Source organism: Polypterus senegalus, chromosome 2 (genome assembly GCF_016835505.1).
Source record: "Polypterus senegalus isolate Bchr_013 chromosome 2, ASM1683550v1, whole genome shotgun sequence".
Lineage (NCBI taxonomy): Eukaryota > Metazoa > Chordata > Cladistia > Polypteriformes > Polypteridae > Polypterus > Polypterus senegalus.
The window spans coordinates 176,970,071-176,993,659 of record NC_053155.1 but is presented as its reverse complement, the minus strand read 5'-3'; the positions used below and the strand labels follow the sequence as shown (position 1 = coordinate 176,993,659).

Here is a 23,589-nt window from a genome sequence, read left to right as displayed (position 1 = left end):
AAATCAACTGGGCAAACTGAGGAAGCATGTACCATAAATTAAAAGACCCACTGTCCGCAGAAATCTGCGAGCCAGTGAAAAATCCGTGATATATATTTAGATATGCTTGCATTTAAAATCTGCGATGGAGTGAAGCCGCGAAAGTCGAAGCGCAATATAGCAAGGAATCACTGTATATGCACTTTGTTTAGCCTTATTAAAAGGCTTATGACAGTGGACAATAGGAAAAGGTTGCAGGAATGGATCATTTAAATTTAGTTAGTGCTCAATTGTAAGAAATTGCAGGTAACCTTGTGATAATGTTTACTGAGGCATGGTAATAGCCTTATCCATTACTATTAGGCACCCTGGAATGATCAAGGGCATCTTCAGTATGTAAGCTAAACATGACATTGTGCTAGCAAGTCAACTAACACATGACTACACATAGAATTTTGAACAGAATCAGACCAAGACTTGAAATTTAAGGCCCAACAACAGAGAAAAGCTACAGAGATTGATTCACCATGAAAAAAAAAAAAACCCACACAAATCCAAGATTAACACAACATACAGTCAAAATACTGAACACAGGACAGGATGGGTCTTGTTTTACTCATATTGCTGTACATATATATATTTTTGAACAGGTCCCACTCTCCAACCCAACTGTTGTTTGTATTTTTCACTTACACTAAAATAGAGCTTGTGTGAGAGTTATAACTATCACAGGAGTTTCAGTGGTGCTTATAAGTGATTACGGCTTGTATAAAGTTTAAGGCACTCCAAATTCATAAGAGATAAACACATACTGTAGCAATCCAGTGAAATTCAAAATCAGCATCTTTATACATATGAAACGCTATTTGTGTCAACAACTCCAGCACCTTGACTTCAATGCCTATACCTATGGGGTAGTTCTTGGTAGGCACAATTAAGGAAGTTAATTCTAGGTATAATTAAAAAAAAAATCTCTGGGAAAGTAATAAAAATTCTCAATTCTCAAAATTGTAATCCAGTTAAGACTGAACTAAAGGTTAAGAAAATAGCTCAAATTTCAATGTAGATTTAGGGAGCACAGGCTTATGTGAGTATACCTATAATTTCAGAATTGCTGCATTTGAATGAAAGATTTATTTGAAACATGTCTGTCTACTGCAGGAAATGCTAGGTTTAACAGACAAAAAAATATAAAAAAAACAGTATCAATAAATATGAACAAAAATCTTGCCATCAAAATAAATTACACTAATAATGAAAATGACTAACTGTAAGAAAAAAGCACGATCAGAAGCAATGTAATGCAATTATACATAGAGTAAAGTATGATAAAACAAATACCGAAATCCATCCAAAGTGATTCAACCCTTTTATGTTGGCAAGGACGAAAATGTGGAGGGGCAGCCATATAAATAAGAGAATTACTGTATATATGAGTCTGGTTCAAATAAAAAGTGAGAATTATTTTACTGAGAATAATTTGGTATCAATAGAAAGCTTCAAGGACAGAGAGCTCAGTTGGGGTGTTATGGTGATTGGGGGCTTCATATAGTCTAAGCATAAATCACAAAATAAGTAGAACATGTTTTTAAACCAGTAACCTGAAAAAGCTGTCAAAAAATGAAAGCAGTCTTGCTATGCTATTTTGTAAAAATAATAAGATATGAAATATGTAATAAATTGGTGACTGTAAAATTTAGTATCAGGAACATCCAGCACTGTTAAGCATCAAAAAATACCAAGAAAACCAATTTTGAGCTGTAAAACAATAGCTGTAGTTTATTGGTAATGGAGTAGGATCACCTTAATGGATAAGAAAAAATTGTAAGCATTGAGTATGATACCTTTTCTCGGAAAAATATACTTTTGTGTGAGCTGTTTCTATTAAATTGCGTTTTGTCAAAACTAATTTAAATTAGTTTAAAATAAAATTGGCTCCAGCAGACCCCCCCGTGACCCTGTGTTTGGATTCAGTGGGTTGGAAAATGGATGGATGGATGAAATAAAAGAAACATTCTTAAAGTGAAGCTCTGTAATACAGTATATAAAAAAAAATGTGCATTGCTTGACACCAAGTTTAGTTTTTATATATCTTGAAGTGAGCGTGGAAAAGGGTGTACGCAACATTTTTGTGCATATGCACCGTTTATACTTTAAAGTTAAGCTATATATGAACATAACGGCAACAGTTAAAAGGATAATTAGAAATGGCAGAGGGAAAGGACAGTTCCCAAACGCTTATTGAGTGTTGTTAAAAGGAAAGGTGATATAACACAGTGGTAAACATGCCCCGTCCCAGCTTTTTTGGAACGTGTTGCAGGGATCAAATTCAAAATGAGTGAAGGTTTGCAAAACAACAATAAAGTTTATCAGTTTGAACATTCAATATCTTGTCTTTGTAGTGTATTCAATTGAATACAGGTTGAAAAGGATTTGCAAATTATTGTATTCTGTTTTTATTTACGTTTTACACAACGTTCAAACTTCATTGGAATTGGGGTTGTATTTGCCTTTTACCTGGCTCTACTGGAAGAATTCCAGCCTACCTGTCAGAGGTGTTCTATATTATTTGAATTAGAAAAAAATTGTTTAGAGGATCTGGTCAAAACATTTTAATATTTTTTAATATGCATATATATTGGGGAAAAGGACTTTCTCCTTTTTTTGTTGTTTCTAAATATTTTCTCTCTTTCTCTTGGGCAGGTAAGTTATGTTTTTTAAGTATGACATGATTGCATGGAATGTTGTGGAAAAACAAACACAAAAGGACTGTTGTTCTTTTCATTTCAATAGAGTAGGCACAATTTCCACAGATAAACCCAAACATAACCTAAACATAAGTTTTGATAATAAAACAAAAGAAGTTCAATGGAAATTATGTGCTACTTACATGAATGAAACATATGCTGTGAAGTTGACTAAACAACGTATTCCTGGTGAAAAACATTTGGAAGTCTAGCATACTCAATGCATTGCATATTGTACAAAAGTAATTATAAATGCCACTTTATGAGGGTTACAGGTCATGAAAAGTTGAGATTTTCTTAAATAACATACATAAAGCTAGATTTGGAATAACACACAGTACTGATATCCATATTAAGGGGGACCGAAAAGTGCTATACAGTCCAAACAATCATCGGGTACTTGAATTAACTCAGATTAACCCACGATAGTGTACAAGTTAGTAGAAAAAGCTAAAGTGTTTTAGCATTCATACACTCTAAGTCAAAAGTTTTAGAACACCTCAGTTTTTCCAGTTATCTTCAGATTTCTGATACCTCCTTTTTTTAGTTTTTGCTAACCTAAATTTGAAAATTAAACCGTTTAAAACGTTTTCACCATTTTGGGTCATTCACTGCTTTTCAACTAATTAAATTTGGAAAAAAAAAGCTGAAAAAAAACTGAGGTGTTCTAAAACTTTTGACTGGTAGTGTAAAAAGTAAAAGATTATAGAAATATTTTAAACTGCAAAATAAACATTCAAGATTGATTCAATGTCTTAATTTAAAATATGTTTTTCAACAAGGACATGTGATCAGATATGTAGCTAATGATTTATGACACAACATTCTCAAATCTGCTTAATCAAAATCAGTGTTGCTGTGCTGGACCTTAAGCCTATCCTTTCAAGCGATACAGCAGGGAACAGCACTGGAAAAAATGCCAGTCAATCAGAAAACACACTCACATGCACTCATTCAAACTCACACTGGGCTAATCTGGAGCTACCAAATTATCTAACCTGCAGGAACAGAGGAAACTGGAGTATCCAGAAGAAAAGCTTTGTAGACACGGGGACAAACACAAAATCTGCACAGACAATGACCAGACACAATACTTTAAACTAGGATGCTGCACTAACAGCTACTCCACTGTGCTACCCACTGATCTATTATGTTGGCCTGAACTTCTTATTCTCACCGATAGTTCTGTGTGTGTAAATATCTTTAACATGTTAATATCTTAACTCTTTCACCAGTGAATGTTTAAATCTGATGTAGCTTAGTAGGAGAAAAACAATATTCATATAGGATATTTAAAATGCATTCTGTAAATCAAATTAAGTGAGTATTGGTTAAGTGGGAGATAACTAAAACCTAATCCGATGTCATTTATGTTAAAAGAAAACAGATAACGCTCACCCTGATAAAACATCACAGTCTCTCTTCTTAAGGGAAACTCCTAAAATTTAATACAAAACTGATAGATATTGGGAGCTTTGTGTGGTGTATAATTTAAAGAAGCTGAGCCTTGGTCTCTCAAAATTAACTTTTTTTTTTTTTTTTACTAAGATCACAATCTGTAAAATCACAGGATATCATTAAAGGAATATTTCATTATAGTTACAAGAATTAAAGAACAAACATGCAGCTATGAAGGCCAAAAGACCAAGCCAAATCTTTTTTTTTTTTTTAATATAAGAGAAAAACTAATACAAATACTTAATCTTGTTTAAATCTTAGGAGCATAGGTGATCAATGCTACAAAAAAAATGTATCATAAGTTGTTCAGTTTTCCTTTCTAAACCAAATGTACACACAATTGCTACAGTGATTTTTTTCTCCCAAATTATTATACTGTACTATACATGTTATTTTACAGTACCAGTGCCATGCTGGTAAGTACATTCAAAATTATGTACCACAATTTAAGAAAATGTTATGCAGGAAACCACTGTATGCATATTACACAAATGTAGCATAAAAATATTTACCTCACTGATGAATTTTTCCATAAAGTCAATTTTGCTTATACTTCGAAAATTTTGTTCAAACATGTCAATCTGAAATTTAAAAGAAAACGTTCAACAATATATGCTCGTCAACATTTCTATTTGCACAACATGCTTAAAACACTTCAAAGACTCCAGTAAACAAAAGTATAGAAGCCTACCTGGAATTGCATGCTCATAGCTAACAGAAGCAAAGAAAAATTTTATTCTTCCTAGCTATTAATTCTTAGAATTTAAAACTAGCCATTATAGACCACAAGGCTTGTCATTGAGTTATTGAATCTTAGAATACCTGCTAATATTCCCTCACTGTACCTTCCTTTCAGAATATTAAAAAAAAATAGCACCCTTGAACATTGAATATAAAGCTTGTTCTCCAAATAAAATCATTAATATAATTTGTATCGCCTGTTATTAACTACTTATTTAATTCTTTTTTCCATGCACTCCTTTACCAAGTACAGGGAGATTCACTTCAAAGAGGCCCCGAATATTCTGTAATAACTCTTGCTAAGAGAAAGCAATCTGAATGAAACAATGTTCAATGTGCTTCTCAGTATATGGAGCTTTGAACAAGCCCAGATGCCCCTGCATCGGAGCGATGAGGTAGACACCAGACAGCCATCGTGACGTTTAACCTCCATTTGCAACTTCTGGGTGCATAACGCCCGTACCCCTTCACTCAGTCACTCGACTTCTCATTAGGATGGGGGTGTAAAGTATTACATCTTCATGGTGCAAACCTATTGGGTCACCAATTTGTTTAAACGATGTCAGAATCAACTGGATGATTGTTAGTTAACGGAAGGTTACTTCCAGCAAGATGGAGCAACATGTCACACATCGGCAAGGAGCATGGCAGAAATTGACTCCTTCTTCAGCAACAGAGTAATTTCAAAGGGGCTTTGGCCACCACAGTCGCCAAATCTTCTTCCTTTAGGGTATGCTCAAAGGAAAATTAGACCAGAACAAGTCTTGCACTTTCGAATATTTGAAGGAAAACATCCAACGTGAAATGACTGCTATTCCCCCCAAGGACGCTTGCCTATATGTTCAGGAAATGCTGCGTCAAAATGCATCTGGCAGAAAATGGACACCACTTCCTGCATTGCACGTAATACAATCGCTTAGACATACGTACAGGTATTTAGCGTATTTTTTGGTTCAGATTGCTTCATCCTAATGGAAGTTACAACAGAATATCCGGGGCCTCTTTCGAGTGAATCTCCCTATAGATTGGAAAAGTGATACTATTGTAAATTGGTACCAAATTCTGATTTTTCCATGTAGCAGCAAACACAAAAAAATTATCTCAGTTATGGACTCCAATAGATAATTTTGCATATACTTGTGCTTTAGGGCAATTTATTGTTGTACTCTGCATTATAACAAGAACATAACAGATACAACTATACAAAATGTACCAGAAGTAACAAATATCACACAATTCAAACAGCCAAACTGTAAGTCTGCTAATATGGAATCAAATGCTACAGTTTTGTGTTGGGGTCTGAAATGATACATCCCCAGAGGACAACTGGCTGTTCACTCAATCTATTTACTTCCCAAAAACATCAAACAGTTTCTCAAGAAATTCAAATACATTACACATTGTGTTGTCATCTTACCTACCCTGCAGCACATACTGCCATACAATATTTAAGTGAGGACAAGCTAGTTAAGATACTCCTTCAGCATCACACGGTGGAATCAAAGGTGCACCTGAACTGGAACAGTACAGGCCAAAAGTTTGGACACACCTCCTCATTCAATGTGTTTTCTTTATTTTCATGACCATTTACAGCACTCCATCACTCTCCTTCTTGGTCAAATAGCCCTTACACAGCCTGGAGGTGTGTTTGGGGTCATTGTCCTGTTGAAAAATAAATGATCGTCCAACTAACCTGACTTCTGCACAACACAACTGCTGGTCCCAACCCCATTGATAAAGCAAGAAATTCCACTAAATAACCCTGATAAGGCACACCTGTGAAGTGAAAACCATTTCTGGTGACTACCTGTTGAAGCTCATCGAGAGAATGCCAAGAGTGTGCAAAGCAGTAATCAGAGCAAAGGCTGGCTATTTTGAAGAAACTAGAATATAAAACATGTTTTCAGTTATTTCTCCTTTTTTTGTTAAGTACATGACTCCACATGTGTTCATTCATAGTTTTGATGCCTTCAGTGAGAATCTACAAATGTAAATGGTCATGAAAATAAAGAAAACACATTGAATGAGGAGGTGTCCAAACTTTTGGCCTGTACTGTATGTGTTGGGTTTTAAGTCCATACAAACCGTCTACCAAATGACTGCACTCAACATGAGTCTAATTAAACGGTCTTTAGTGCAAGTTGACCAAATAGTCACATCTTTGCAATGTGGGAGGAAAACCAGACTAAGCCCATTTAAGCATTTTGATAACATATAAACTCTACACTGACAATGACTGGGTCAGGTTTTAAACCCAGTCTGCAATAGCTGTGAGAAAACATGGCTAATGACACCAACATGATGGCTCTAATTCTGAAAAGCTTGTCTATAACATAATTCTGTTGCAATAAATCTTTACAATAAGGATGGTGATGTTACATGGATTTATGAAGCATGTTTTAGTTTTGCAGGCTAAGCTTTGCTTTCATTTCAGATTATACTAGAACAGAATTTTCTGTTCACACATGTTCAAACAATTGTCTGTAACATGTTTTCTTGTAAAATTCTAATTACAAAGTTATGTTGCCACTCACAGACTGAAGCTAAAAGAGATTTTCTTCTAAGTAACACGGGTCTTCATTCTCATCTTATTTGGTATTCATTTAATGTAGTCCTCTGTAAAAGGATGGTTCTATGTTCTTTTTTTTATTCATAATGATCGATTTAACCTTTCTTGTAACATTCAGTACTATAGAAACTTTCTCATAATCCGAGGATCTTTGCTTCCTTACTTAGGTTCATAGGATGCTTTCCCTCACTATGGAATTTTAGCTCTAGATCAATACAATCAAGCTGGGGGACCTTCAAAATCGACAGATAATGCATTTCTTCTGACATATTACTCACTAACTGAAGTAACCACATAGCAGATTCAATTCAGATTTCAGAGTGATCTTATGAGCAAATATAAAATGATTGCTGGAGCATAAGAAATACCTGATGGCGTGCAACTACATTCAGAAAGAACTTGTACTTCTACAGTAATGTGTAGAAAACAAACCATTACAATGTACTGCTAAAAAGTTACAATGAACAGAGTATAGAAAAAAAACACAAACTAGTCATATCCATGAAGGAACTTAATGTTTTCTAATTTTATTGCAAAATATAAACACTTAACCTCCACAAAGGTGGATAAGGATAATCACTTTGCATTTGGAGTAGAGTCCTTTGCACATTGACAAATAAAACTGATCATCTATTCAATGTGAACTAGACATCTTAAAAGCTATCTATCCATCCAATCTTATTACATTAAAAGAATCAACCAAGGCTGCTGAGAGTTTAATCACTCGTGCCCAAAGAAAGCAGGTGAAAAAGTGCACAAAATATCTTATCATAATAAACACACACACACTACCAATAAACTAAAAACACTGCAAGACAAAGCAGGGTTACTGGGTTAATAAATTAATTAAAAGTTCAAAAGTTACATCCTACTGTAAAAACCCTGCTATGCTGGTCACAAAATATTTCAGAAAATGTACAACTGGTGTAGGATATTGGGAAAGTTGCTCAGTGAAGTGGAGGGCATAATACAGAAAAAGATGAAACATGACTGAATCTCAATGCTCCCTGACACATTCTGACATAAGGAACTAACCTTTCAGGCATTCAGAAAACAAAAAAGACAGTGTACATACAATAAGTGAGATTTTAAATAAACCCTGCACACCGCCTCTAGTATTTTTGGTAGCTTTGTGATTATCTCACTTTATTCATAACTAACAATGCTACCCAGCTTTGCCTGGGAAAGCTCTTAAGATAACTAGAGTCAGTTAAAGTGTCATTGGCTAATCGGGTTTTAATCTAATGATCTGGTCTTATACATTTTGTACAAAATTTACCTGTTGCCCTTGAGCATACATAAAAATTGATAAAGCAAAGTTACCTGATGGCGTTCTCACAACCCCAGACATTTACATGTAAGAAGTTCTAACTTACAAATTATTTCAGATGAAGCACCAAGCAACAATATAATACAAAAAGCATTAAAATGTAACTTACATGTGCATCAAATCCATTCTGCCTCAGCAACGTGACAAAGCGGATTATCTCATGTACATGATCGTCATTGTCTGTCTCATATGTTACAAACACTTTCCCTGTAAAACACAACAATAATGTTTGTGCATTAGCAGAACTTCAGTGGGCAGAATAAATATTAAGAAATCAGGCTCACTCATACTCACTCTGTTCCAGTGATATTGGCATGACTAACTGCTTTCCATTTCTTTGGGGGTCATGTGTTGGAATTTGTGTTCTAACAGAAAAAAGCAAAAGAAAAACACTCTGGTTAATGTCGAGTAAAACAGATTTAACAAGTGGGAAACATTGGAGGAAACTATTGGCAAAAAAAAGCCTTCCCATTCTTAATCCAAAATGAACAGACACTACATACAAGGTATGGCACTATAGGCATTCCTGCAAATAACACAAGATGTGCATCAAATAACATTTAAAAGATGGGCATTACAAATAAAAATTAGGAAAAAATCCTCTCTTTATTGAAGGGGTTTTAAGATTCATAAACTGCAACTAGCCAGTAATGTATTAGAATGGTATAGATCTGTCAGTTGTCCTAAGGCTGGGTGATACTGACTGGGGTTAAGAAGCCTATTTCAAAATAACACAAACATGAGAATGAATTTCCTGTCTAGGTTTCTCATGCACCTGGTTACTGATATAAAAAAAATTTTAAAAAAATTACAAATAAAAAATAATTACATTTAGGGATTTATTTAACCTCTGTACTGCTTGTATGTTTAAATCACAACAGGCAAATTTAAGTTCACCAATAGAATGAGGAGGTGAGAATATTTCCTGTGGTACTAAACAAGTTCTGACTTTTCTAAAAGCAAGTTACTGTTCACTGAACCTGGCCCAGTGAACATATATAAAATTGAGCACTTTTCTAGTGATTGCTCTTTTCTCACTGGCCACTCCGATGGGAGACAGGTCCTTGCCTCATGCCCAAAAACAAGGTCAAGTATGTTAACTTATTGGTGGACTGAAGTTATAAAGGGAAATTATCAGCATAAGATAAATGTTAATACAGTAGAGCATGGACTTTTAACAAGGCAACCTTTCTTACCCTGCCAAAATCACAATTTCTGGTAAACTCTTCTTTAAGAACCTATAGTTAATGTGAGGATTGGTCACTGTGTAGTAGTTCATGCACTGGAACCTTTGTCAATCACCATTATAAAAAAACCCAGCCATTGTTACCCATTAAAATTATAGACAACTGGTGTTGTTTTAAATAGACAAAGGAAAACTGTAACTACTGTATTTATTTCTACTCAGTAGATCTTACAAAGTAAAGAGATATGTCTTGTGCTGCATTCATACAGCACCATAAGAGACCCCAACCCGCAGAAAGCTATGCACATCATACCTTTGTGTGGAGCCCGCCCCTGGTTTGTAGCATGCTGGATCTGTTGCAAAGAAGATATAACGCAAGAAAAATGTTTAAAAAAAAAAAAAATCATGAGCAAGATTATTAAATTTAGTATATTGTCACAACTGGCCTCAACATTCATGTAACAGGCAAAAATAAATTGGGCTGAAGGCCCAAAAAGTTTACTTTTCAACCGTATTGCTAAGAAACTGGCTGCATGTATCTACAGTACATTTTTCTGAGCAGAGAATCATTCTTAACCAGCTACCAAATGACCATAGTGCACAGTAACATCTGTTTTTTGCCTTCCTTATTCCCTTTATACTTTTGAAAAACATATACTTATATAGTTCATTGTTTTAGCTTGTTCAGGAATGTATATGACTATTTTCTCTGGACTACCATGCGCTGCTATGCCTTCCTGTTAATACAGAGTTTAAAATTTTCCTTTTTTTGATACAGCATCATGTATATAAATCGGGCAAACTTGGGTTGGGAGAACACTGGCCTTAAACCATCGTTCAACCTCCCAAAGAGTGTTCTGAGGGAACCATAGAAAAACTATAATGTAATGTCAAAGCTTAGAAGTGGTCTAAACTTGAATAGTCACTACACACAAACAACAAGCGGTATAATAGTTGTATGAATAGCTACAAAAAATATAGATACAGCATTCATATATGTATATGAGAGAGAGGGAGGAAGGGAGGGTGAGAAAGAGAGTAAGTAATGTCAAAGCTTAAAATGATATTTGATATTAACCATATCACAGTATGCCATGTCAACTGTTAAAAAGCAAGTCTGATCCTTTAACAATCTCTTTAAAGAGAGGAGGAGACACTTGTTAAACCACCAAGCAGAGATACAGCCAACTCAATTTAGTAACTGCATGATGTTAATATAGCTTCACTGTCAAATGACCATTCAAAACCCTAAATGATCTGTCAATGACAGTATGCTGCTTAGTTATGTAGGCCTAATGAATGTCTATCAGTGAATCAAAGAATGGCTTTATTTTCAAAATGGGTTTCTCCCTACTGTGCAAAGTAAAAAGTAATGATATGCAAACACCTGCCAAGTAAATTGACATGTTTTTCACTAGTGATGTGATGTTCATAAGGCTTTTTAAATTATGTTTTTTTGCCCGGTACATCTTAACCTCAGCCTTCTTAATTACATGAACTGAGTGCAAAGAAAGTCGGCAGCTAATCACAACTGACATTAGTACACGTTTGCAGCTTATATTTTGCTTTCTGTTTGTGCTGTAACTGGAATCTACTGTACTAGCCAACCCGTGGCATACTATACGCCGCATAATCAGGCCGAAAAATCGGTAATGTAATAAATCAGCAACAAAACCAACATTGTAACAATGCAAGGACCGAAACAACACACAATCGTCCGTGACTGAAAACTGGCGGACCGTCATCGCGCCTTCTCCTGCCAGACGGAGGGATGGGGGTGCACGGCGCTCAGTGTGGAACGGGAGGAGAGGAGAAGGACGTCCATTCAGCTCCCTCCATCATGCTAGTCTGCTGATTTCTCGTTCAGTATGCACTGCCCGCTCATGTGCCCACCTCCAACTCGTCACTTGAGTCGTTGTCGTCTTTACACAGTCCAGATGAACCTGTGACTCACGTAGACGTCTCATTGCTCTGTGCGGTTTTGGTTGCTTTTCTATATATAATCCACCAAGACACCCGACCACGGTAGTAGCGAGGTGGGAATGGGGTGTGCACAAAGGGTAGGGACGCAACCAGTGGGAGCGTATGAGTCGCACTTAGTGGGAATTCCACGGTTTGCAGCCCGAATGGGGTTCAACGGCTTACCCACGCCTCTCTGTGCCGGGTAGACACACGCTCAATGTCATGCATAATTATTTATTGAATGCTAAACCGTTCTGGAAAGACACGGTTGTCTAAAACGGGTTGGTGTGAGAATACAACAGTAAGCGAATGAAAAGATGGAACTCTGGAGAGAGCAAAATACAACACAATAGTGAACCCGCGGCATAACAAACGCAGCATAATTATTTATTGATGGTTGAACACTTCTGGAAAGACACAGTTGTCTAAAAAGGGAGGGTTTGAGGATACAACAGAAAGTGAATGAAAAGATGGAACTCTGGAGAGAGCAACACATAATTGTCCGTGAGTGAAGAAGACACATGTTTGTCGCGGATGTGAATTGCTGTATGTAGCGTGTAAAACAGTTTGCTATGGTGCATGCGGTCGTGCGTCGTAACCGAAAACTTGGTTTTTAAAGACTGCTTACTTCATTGTGTTTTAACCTCAGTTGTAAAGGATTGTTTTAAGGATCCCATGGGATACCCCTCGCAAACCGTTGGAAAGGATTGTTTTAAGGATCCCGTGGGATACCCCTCGCAAACCGTTTTACACGCTGCATATGGAGATTCACCTCTGCGAGAAACATGTCTCTAAGAACAGTCAACGTGGCTTGGAGGTACGAGGCCTCTACGACAGACGAATATTAATGACGCCGTTCTTTCTGTGTCGTCGCGTCCGAGTTGGTGGGCGTGGCTCTGCGAGTTGTCGTCGTATCCAATGGTCTTGGAGTTGGTGGGCGTGGCTCCTCCCTGCGTGCACCATAGGTGACTTACTTGTCGGCGGCTTAGTGAATCCACGCCCCTTCCGGCATGCTTTCCATGGGTGTCTTGCCTTAGTGAATATATATATATATATATATATATATATATATATATATATATATATATATATATATATATATATATATATAGAAGATAATTGAGTCAATGGCCCTTTGTGAAGAAATGTCAGTAATGTGGAAAATTCTTTTTTTTTCTTCACATGTTTCAAGATATAACAGTCTGTATTTTGCCAGTCCTGCTGCTGCAAACACAGTGTCAAGATCCAAAAAAAAAAAAAAAAAAATAGTTTGGTTCAGTAATTAGCATTATCCATCATCTACCAACAGATTATGCTTAGAAGGTAGATGAGAGTTCCACTGTTTCAGTCAGACTGACCTTCACAAGATGTTCATTTGTACATGATATGCGAGGATGCATATCTATTCAATATATTGCATTGCAAACTTGATAGAATTCCTCCACCATCCAATATTGGCACAAGTAAAAAACTGAAGAGAAACACAATCAAAAACCTGAGAAAGGACCATCTGAAGGGTGACAGATATAAAAGATTGACATATGTATGTCTGTCTAACTGGTTCTACCAACATCTCGTTATATAGGAATTATGATGTAGTCATAGATTTAATAATTTAATCTAAAACCTGACATTTAATATTACTAGGACTGTTTTCTGTCACATAAAATCATATCTAGATTTCATAATTTCTGAATAAACACTACTACTAGACATTCACCTACACCTTTGTTACATTCTGACCAGTCTACTCTAATTCTGTTGTGACTGTTTGCTGCAATACCTGTAGTTATTGTTAAATGCTGAACAGGATTCTCCCATTCACTTTAAGTCCCATCACGGTTTAGCACTGTCTAATCCTGGTAGTTTAACCATCTGTTCATATCCTTTTTCACAATACCGAGTGCTCTGTCTTCTTATCATACCTATTCCAGAATTACATCGCATTTAAGAATGCACACCTTTTAGGGTACATGCATATAGTATACCACACCAGAACCAGTAAAGGCACGCTATAACTAAACAAAACAAAAATCTTTAAGCAAACCATTTCTTTATGGTAACCTTCTAGTTTATGTTCTTTTTCCATTGCCTTTACTCTTACATTTTGCTATAAGATGTTTCAGTTGTATTCTTTATTAGGTGATGTTTTTATCATTCAGTTTAACATAATGTTCTTAGACATCCTGATAGGCACTTGTAAATAAAATATATCATTGCACAGTCATTGTTAAAAAGACTTAATCATTGAAGTAATACCCCTCTTAATCTATTCTTGCCTACTTATACTACTTACCTGTTAGATTTCATATACAACTTTCTCTGTATTATTGCAGTGTTTTGCATTTTAAAATTCTTAAAAGCAATTACAAGTGATATTGCAACCTCTATAATACCATCCCATACCACCACATCAATTTTTCTTTTTTACTCAATTTTCTTTCATGTCTGCATTACTGTTCTACTTTTTTTCTTGTATTATTTTGTTTTTGACAACAAGATGATCATTCACACTCATTCCTGCTTGGATAGGATACCAGATCATTATATGGCCCACTCACCAAATCAGAAATAATTTACATTAGCCAAATCAAGTATCTTTCCTTCCATGGTCCAGAGTACTAGGAAAACAAATCCATGCAGGGATTGGAAGAAACTCCACACAGTGATGACTAGGCAAACTTGCATTCTAGAGCTATTAAAGCAGCATGAATAACCATCATATGACATGTCTCTCGGATAATATAAATCCAAATGTTAAGTATTACTCAGTACCAATCCCACAAAAGCCTACAGAAAAAGAAAACAGCACTGCAGTACTACATCATCTTTGTAGCTGGTTTTGTTAAATAATACCTGGCATCCTGGGAAAGTTGCAATCCTGCCATGTAAACAGCTTCTCAGAAGGTGTTACCGGAGAATTGCTAGAAGCACAACATGCTGGTTGACCAGGTCTATGGAGGTATGGTGTAGGTGGATTAGTGAACACATTCTGGGGCATAGAGTGCAAAGATTGAGGGGGCTCCAGGTAACAGCTATTGAGAGAAGAAAAAGTAGCAGAATTGGAGGTACCATGATGATGGCTTCTCAAATAACCCTCAAAGCTTACAGATGGGGATAAGGAGTACAGTGAATCGGCATAGGCTATTCCAGCACCTCGACCTCTGCTGCTGCTACTCGGCCATTCTCCAGCATATCTTTCTGGGCAGCTGGGACAGGCCCACATAGGACTTGGGTAGGGGGCATTGGGTCGGTAACTGCTTGAGCTTTCCACAGACAATTGGGAAAAGGGGTTTAATGATCCTGCCATTTTGCCAGTCCGATTCTTCACGATAGGAGGTGAGCTAAGAAACTGCTCAGAGTTTGTGTTCACAGTCTCATCATTTTCTTCGGGGAAGTTGCTTGTGCTAGAGATGTCATGACCAGTGAGTTCTTTTGGAAGACTGTAGAGAAAAAAAAATATATATCTATGTATATATATATATATATATATATATATATATATTAAAATGACAGTGATATTAATAGCAGCATCATTCTACCCACACAGTGACCACATTTACACAGAAGATTTAAATTTTCTCTTACATTTAAGAATTGGTTTGGTCACACTTTTGGCCAGCTTGACTGTATTTTGTTGTGCTATACTCTCAGCCAGCTCTTACAGTAAAAGCTTACATTACATACATTTAGTGCACTGTGTAACATACCAGTTTTTAACAGGTTTTTCCAAACTATATACACTTTTTTTGTTAATTTACCTTGTACTCTGACTTTGTAATATTTTTATTTTAATCCTCATTACTACGACCACAGCCACAAACTTGAATACAGCTGCTTTATATTGTAATCGTGTGAAAGTTGCTGCTATAAAAGGGGCTATTTGGGAGGAAACACACACACACACACACACACACACACACACACACACACACACACACACACTATTATGATATCAAGATCAGGTTACTAAATATCATTACCAACTGGCATCTATTAGCCCCCTGTACTTTGCCTAGCTTAGATGGATTTTATGTTGAGCTTGCATGCCCTCAGCCTAAATGTGTCGATAGGCTTGCATCCTACCCAACACATCAATCTTAAGAGAAAAAAATAAAGCTATGAGAAAAACAAATTGCATATGTTCTCATATAATGATTACACAAAGGAAACTGGTTGCCAAAAGATGCATTACTTTCTTTGCTAGCTATAGATCATACAAGCTAAGCCTAGCTTTTGTGAATACCTGACAATTATCATTTCTTCTCTCCAAACACAGAAACAAAACTTAATTCTTATCGGAGAATTATTCAGACCACAGCTCTGTTATCTTTAACTTCATGCAGGGTTGGGCTGTACCGGAATAAAAGTACCAGTATTAGGTATTCAGAGTTCAGCTCATGATATCTTTATAAAGATTCATTCAAAAATGCAGTTAATTTTTGAAATTTAATACTGAATTTTTAAAATACATCTCTGGATTCAATCAACAGCAGTCACAAATATTAATAAAAAAAAAACTCCAGAGACTTTAAGAAGCAAAACTTGAATTTGCAGTGCACCAAGCACTATGATGAATGCACACGAATGAAGTGACAGGCATAGCCTCCAGACATTTCACATATCCTCAGTCTCCCTCCAGGACTCGTTATTTGAGCATTGTTTGCCTCTCATCTCACTTGTTCGCTACATGTGTTGTGTGTGATGCTGATTAATTTAATGTCCAAGCACTGGGAGATTTGGTTCTAAAATGTTTTCTATTAGGAAGCCTAGCTCTTTCTCACTTGCTATCTCTCATGCAGGAATCAGTACCAAGGCGGATACTAAATGATCTGCCGCTGATTCTGCTGGTTTCTATTTGTTTTTTTTAAGTGAGCTAAACTCTTTCAAAAACCTTGTTCTCTTTACCAAGTTTTCTAAAAGTGATTGTTGTTGCTTTATATTTATTTTTACTTTACTGAGTAGCAGTTAAGTAACTGATGTTTTAAGCAACAGTGCTACAGATGCGGAGGAAGTGTAAAACAGTTTGCAACAGGTTGCCAATTCTGGCTATTCCGTTTGGTTTTTAACCTCTTTAATCTAATTACAGTCAGAAACGGGTAATGAAGTTAAATATGGATTTAAACAGTGATTGGTTGTTGATTTTATTAAACCAGATAAGACATACAGGTAGTTACAACAGGGGTTCTTAAACCTTTTAATCTAAGGACCCAAAATAGAACTGTTATTAGGACCCAAGAAGAGAATTAACACTAGAATTCCTGAAGCCTACGAAAAAACTCATAATCCCTGCCCACCTTAAATCCTTTTGAACCTCTCCATCAGCATCTTTTGTTTTGTAAGTGTGGCGATCAGCACAAGCAGCTTGCTATCCCATCCCAGTTAGGGTACGACACTGACATGACATGACAGCTTGGGTGGTGTAATGATAAGAACTGCTGACTCGTAATTGAGAGGTCACCAGATCAATTTGAGTAGTGAGCTGATCTTATTGTTACTACTATAGAATAAAAACATACATTTGATTTGAGTCTGTAACAGCCGGTGTAAATTTATGGTACTTGTAAAAGTTTGCCTTTTTTGTTTTTAATTCAGTTTTATTTCCTCAGTCACGGTCACGCTCCCCACCAATCTGACACTGCTGTTTTCAAATAAACATGCACTATAACAGAGGTGAACTCAGATGAGGATTCTACATCAGAGAAAGAGGACAGAAGCCCTCCCCGCAGGAAACCTCAACTCATACATAAGAACAAAGCAGCTGCACCAGGCATAAAGGTGAAAGAATGCACCGTTTGGATGCAGCAACAGGTCGGGCGTCATCCTGCCAGTCAAAGTGACACATGCGAGCAACTCCAAAAAAAAAAAAGTCTGACTGACTGAAGTGCCACCTTCAGTACACGAGTAATGGTATAAGAATGCAGTCAGACTTCTTTTTTTGGGCACATACACCATCCAGATCTAAACATTAGCGTGGAGAGTTGCTCGCATACTGAGGAGTCTATAGCTGCAGGCAGAAGCTGCTGTCGTACTTTTCATGGCATTACATGTGTACTTTGTCAGCATGCCCTGCCTTATAGACAGCTCTGCTGTCTGTTGCTGCTTTCAAACAGTGCCATCTTTCACCTTTACGCCAGGTGCAGCTGCTTTGTTCTTAAGTGTGAGTTGATGTTTCCTGTGGGGAGCGTGAACATGACAGAGAATAAAACTGAAAAAACAAAACAAAAAAAAAACACAAACTCCAGGTGGCCAACAAGCTTCTTCCAGCTGTACTTCCAGTCCTTCCGTACTCCGAGTCTCCCGGCTGGGTAAGGGCTCCGGCCGTCTACCACAAGGGAATCAAGTATGGTCATTTAATAGGAAGATCTCTTAGACAACGGGTTTGTTAATACTTTAGTTGTTTTCTATTATAGTACATGCATAAGCACAGAATTTAGATTCTACAATCATTAGTATAAAATGCAAATCATTAACACAAGAGATCACTCAGAAGACATCATCCCTCTAAAATGGTAAAATTGGCTTTCCAACCTTACCAGAGCAATGTATACGCAATGATGATGGTAAATTTAAAGGGAATTTAAACATCAGGGCAGTAAGAGTTGTGACAATTAGTTTTTCAGATGACGGTTTCAAATATTGGAATTTGTACCAAGCAATAAGTGTATTTATTAAAATGAACATTAAAAGCCTACCAACCACTGTTCTCACTGCTATAATCGATGGGAAATAACTGGTAAAAGAAGACCCGCTGCTAGTTCTTCCCCACCTTAATGTCACACTGCCTGTATTTCCCTCTCTTTTATTCTTCCCAATTCAACAAGAACAACTCATCCTCTACCTATTGTCTTGAACATATTCAAGGCTTATGGAACGTAGGGGCCTTCGTCCTGTTTCCTTTGAATGGGTTGCTGTCAGTCAAGCATCTAGCCCTGTGGCTACCACCAATCTGAAAAACAGTCAGTTAACCACAACATGATGCTATTTTGAAACAGATTGATGACATATTAGAAATGCTCGGACAGAAAAGTAATCTCCAAAATATTCACATTGATGAAGTTATTCTGGGTAGTTTAAGATCAACTGAAAGCCATGTCTGCACAGATGATCATCTTTAATTATGTCATGTGGAATTTCCAGCTTGACGTTTAGCATTAATGTGTGCCTATGTGATTTGTACAGTTTTTTGTTTTTGTTTTTTTTTAAATGGACATGGGACTCAGTCAGTCTTAAACTACTAACAACTATCAATGACAACATTTTGAAAAGCACTTTTACTTCTGAGCATTTCCAATATGTTGTAAATTTTTCTTAAATAGTAGCAACAGTGCTAAAATACCTCTGGCAGTCTACCATCTACAATCAGGAAAAACGTAATCCACAGAAAAGGATTAACCAATAGGAACAGGTTAAGCCGGGAAGTCTTTGTCTTAATTGAAAAGTGATGAAAAATTATGAAAAGAGGCATTGGGAAATAAATAAAATATCCATTCGGAAAGGTGCCTTTCGGAAAAGTCACATTGTGAAATAAAAACTTTTAAAAATAAGGCCATTGTGAAATAAAACCTGAAGAAATAATAATAAAACAATCATTTTATATTTCATAATAGATTACTTTTTGTAATAATTTGAGGACAGACTTTTATTTAACTATGTGTTTTTTTTCCACAATTTGTTTACTCATATATTGTACTGTTAGATGGATATACAGGTATACTTATCTATTCCATACTTGCCATTTTATTTATTCATTTTGGCACAAATGGTATTCCACAATTAAATAAACTCGGTGAACCCCTATATCTCACTATCACCTAAAAGATAATCCACACAGAGTTATCGACAGAATAGGTACCCAGCAGCTTAAAAAAATTAATTGTGCCATTTAACTCATCCACACCACACTTGGTTCTTTAACACTGGCTTGTATACACATACTCCTATTGTCTTCTTTGAAACCTCAGCAATGACCATTTTTCAACCAAACAATACCTGCCATTAAATTTCAGTCCCATTCAAATAATCACACAATGCTATGCATAAAAGCATAATTAAAGTGAAACCCAAGACAAATCAATTGTTCACTGACAGCTTCAAATCTGTTTTAAGACATAGCTTAATACAGCATTCAAAACCCACTTAATCTAATTCAGGATCATGGGTGTCCATATCCTAATGTTACAGCACTGGGTCCAAGGCAGTAATTAGCCCTGTATAGGGAACGAGTCAAATCGAAGTGTCCATTCATACAAGCACAACTCCAATATGGAATTGCCAATCTGTTTAGCCAGCAGTTCTTTACGGACATGGGTGATAAATACATGCAAGACACGGGAAGAATGTGCAAACTCTATCTTGAAAATGACTGGATTTCAAACCCTGGAAATTAGACCCGAGGTCCTCTACTGTGCAGTCCAGTTTAAAAAAAATACTCTAAAGACAACAGGCCATTCAGTAAAATATACCTCCTATTCACCTTTGTTAGAGGTTTGAGACATATTACTTGGCAATATATATTTTCTTGTCCAAACTGCAAAGAGTGAGTTACTCATACCCTTACACATATTAAATACAAGCATCATGTGAGGAGCTTTAATTATTCAAATACAGATCCAGGCCTTGTTTCCATTTAAGATGAATTCATATCCATCTTCATACCAACATCTCTGAGGAACAGCACAACACATGATTCAAAGCTGTATGTATTGTGCTTCAATATGTGTACTCTGCAACTGTCTGGTTAATCAGGGAAACAGGATGGGTAGTGAGCTTTTATACCTTTACTTATAACTGCTATTCATGAAACTCGCCATTAACTAAAAAAAAAAAAAATCATTAAAGCTGACTTAACCTGATATATTCAAAATAATAATGTAAAGAAGACTGAGGCGCCACTGGAATGGACATGGGTTGTTATTAATCATCAGAAAGTCACCTTTCTGCAGATCAAATCAGCACTCGCAAGTGGCAGGAAGAAAATCAGCAAGAAATGTATTGGGGGTAGTTTTTATTTACTCATAAAAATAAGCTAATCTATTTTACCACAATGTTAAAAATCAATTTATAGTTAATTTTACAATTTATAAACTTTTAGCTATGGTACAAATTTCATAAGATAATGGGCCATAGTTATAGAGCTGCTGGTTAATTGGATGTATGAGAAGGTACTGTAGCTAACTAAGAACTTTTCTGTATACTATATTTGTAGGGCTGTGTATTGGCAAGAATTTTGCTATATGATAAGTATCATAATACAGGAGTTACGATTTAATAGATTGCGATATATTGCAATTTTTAAAAATCTAATTTTAGGAAAACTATCGTAGTGTAAAGCACACCACTATATGCATAAAATCGGAGTTAAAAAAAAAAAAAGTTTACTTTATGCACTTAGAACAGTGGGATCTGCAACTGCTTTTATCACAGTCCTTATAACTTCAGACATCATAGCAATACCTTTTGTGTAATCTGAGGAAAGGAATTAACATCTGACATCTGTGGTGGAGCGACGGGCGCTGAGTAGGCTCCTGTCAATCATGGAGACTCCACTGCATCCACTGAATAGTATCATCTCCAGATTGAGGAGCGGCTTCAGCGACAGAATGCTGTCACTGTCCTGCTCCACTGCCAGACTGAGGAGATCATTCCTACCCCATAATATGCGACTCCTGAATTCCATCTCTTTAAACGTTAACACGATACAAGGTTATTGACTGTTATACCTGCCTTACACTCTCCACCATGCACTTTTTAACTTGCACTGCACTTTTATTGCTCTTTAATTAATATTGTTTTTATCAGTATGCTGTTGCTGGAGTATGTGAATTTCCCCTTGGAGATTAATAAAGTATCTATCTATATCACTTTAAAAACATCACTTTACTTTTTGATTCTGCTTTAAAGGTTCACAGTATGCCACACTATGTTTCAAGCAGTTATTTTAAAAATGCATAACATCATAGCACTGTAATCTGAACAAGGGAATTAACATTTGCTTACAGTATATCAGTAAAATATAAAAGGGCTTGCAGGATTCTTTAGGTAAAAAAATTGAGAAAAAGAGAAAATAAATTCAGACAGTATGTATTAAATTCTGCTTTAAAAGGTTCACATTCTATTGTAGTATGTAGGCCATTTTTTAATTTTTCAATCTGATGTGGTTAATAAAAGAAAATGCATTGTCCCTGTAACATCCAACGTCATAACACTATATTTTCTGCAATCTGAAAAAAGGAACTGCATATGCCTATATCAGTGAAACTGCTTACAGGATTCCTAAAGAAAATATTAAACAAATGTAAGAAAATATGTATTTACTGATAGTGAACATTTTTAGATCTTAAACTTGGATTGCACGTGTTATTACAGTTTGTATGTATGTCGGTGCTTATTTTTTTAAATGTCAATGTTTTTTTGGAGAAAGATAATCTGCTCAACATGCCCAGCTTTCAGAACACTTGTCTGCAGTAACAATGTCTCCTACAGTGGAGCTGAGAGATTCCAGTACCTTCATTTTTACCTCCTCGTACAACTTGGGCACAGCGATGTCAGTGATGTGTTATCAGGAGGGTATGGTGTAACAAGGCTCCATTGCATTCACCATATTTCAGAAGCCTTCACTCTCTACAACACTCAGAGGGCGCATATCTTTGCAAATGAAATACAGTATTGACGGAGTTATTTTGTTCGAACTTGTTCCATTAGTGAGTTGAGAGGGACCCTCTTTAAGGTTTGCTGCTCCTGTATCTGTACATCAGAATGGTGTCTTGCTAACTGTGCTCAGATTCATTGTGTTCCCCGAATATTCAATTTTGGCATAGCACAATTTGCAGACAGCATGGCTCTTATCAATCTCCTTAGTGCCTTCTTTATTGTGAAAGCCGTTCTAACTCCTCTGGATTCAGCCATCGGTTGTCGTGTTACTAGTCAGCTCGGTTTGTCACTGCACAATCCACGTTGTCCGCCAGATCCGCTTGCCTGAGTATTGAAAGCCTACATACATCAACCCTTACATTATTTCCTGTCTCAATTTATGTTGTTACGTTAGCTGCTATCTTGTGATCGGGGGATTAAACACAACGCAAAATTAACTGTGTGCCTTGAATATTTGAATGTAAACTAGTCATTAAAAATTGATACTATGTTTTTGAGAATCAATGCACTATCAAAAAACATAATATTGCAATACTCAGGTGTATCGATATTTTTTTACACCACTACACATTTGTAGGTTTGTGCACCAAGGGCTAATATTATTGGCAGGCAGTGTGGTGTGCTGGTTACGGCTTTGAACCTAGGACTTCAAAACCCTGAGTTTGTGGGTTCAAATACTGCTCAATACTCTGTGACCATTTGTATATTACTAAACCTTCCTGTGCTCCATTTGGAAAAACAAAAAAAATGTAACCAATTGTATCTCAAGATATCGTAAGTCACCTTCGATAAAAGCATCAGTCAAATTATATGTAATATTATTATTATTAATATTATTATTATTAGGTGACTGGAGCTGCTTACAGTCCTGCATTAGATCAATTTCTGCTTTTCCTAGTGACTTGGATTTTACTGATGGTCATCGCAAAATACAATGTTGCATGAAAGTATTTTTTTTCTCTAA

At 36.3% G+C, this 23,589-nt stretch overlaps 1 protein-coding gene across 1 annotated transcript in view; it reads right to left on the bottom strand.

Annotated features, from left to right (window-relative positions):
- traf3ip2l (TRAF3 interacting protein 2-like) overlaps window positions 1–23,589 on the bottom strand; it is a 105,505-nt gene that overhangs the window by 20,906 nt on the left and 61,010 nt on the right. The window contains exons 3-7 of the mRNA XM_039744967.1: window positions 14,829–15,415; window positions 10,324–10,363; window positions 9,119–9,189; window positions 8,934–9,031; window positions 4,697–4,765 (exon numbers count right to left, since the gene is read on the bottom strand). Coding sequence (XP_039600901.1) covers window positions 4,697–4,765; window positions 8,934–9,031; window positions 9,119–9,189; window positions 10,324–10,363; window positions 14,829–15,415 — 865 coding nt within the window. The remainder of the gene's footprint in view (window positions 1–4,696; window positions 4,766–8,933; window positions 9,032–9,118; window positions 9,190–10,323; window positions 10,364–14,828; window positions 15,416–23,589) is intronic.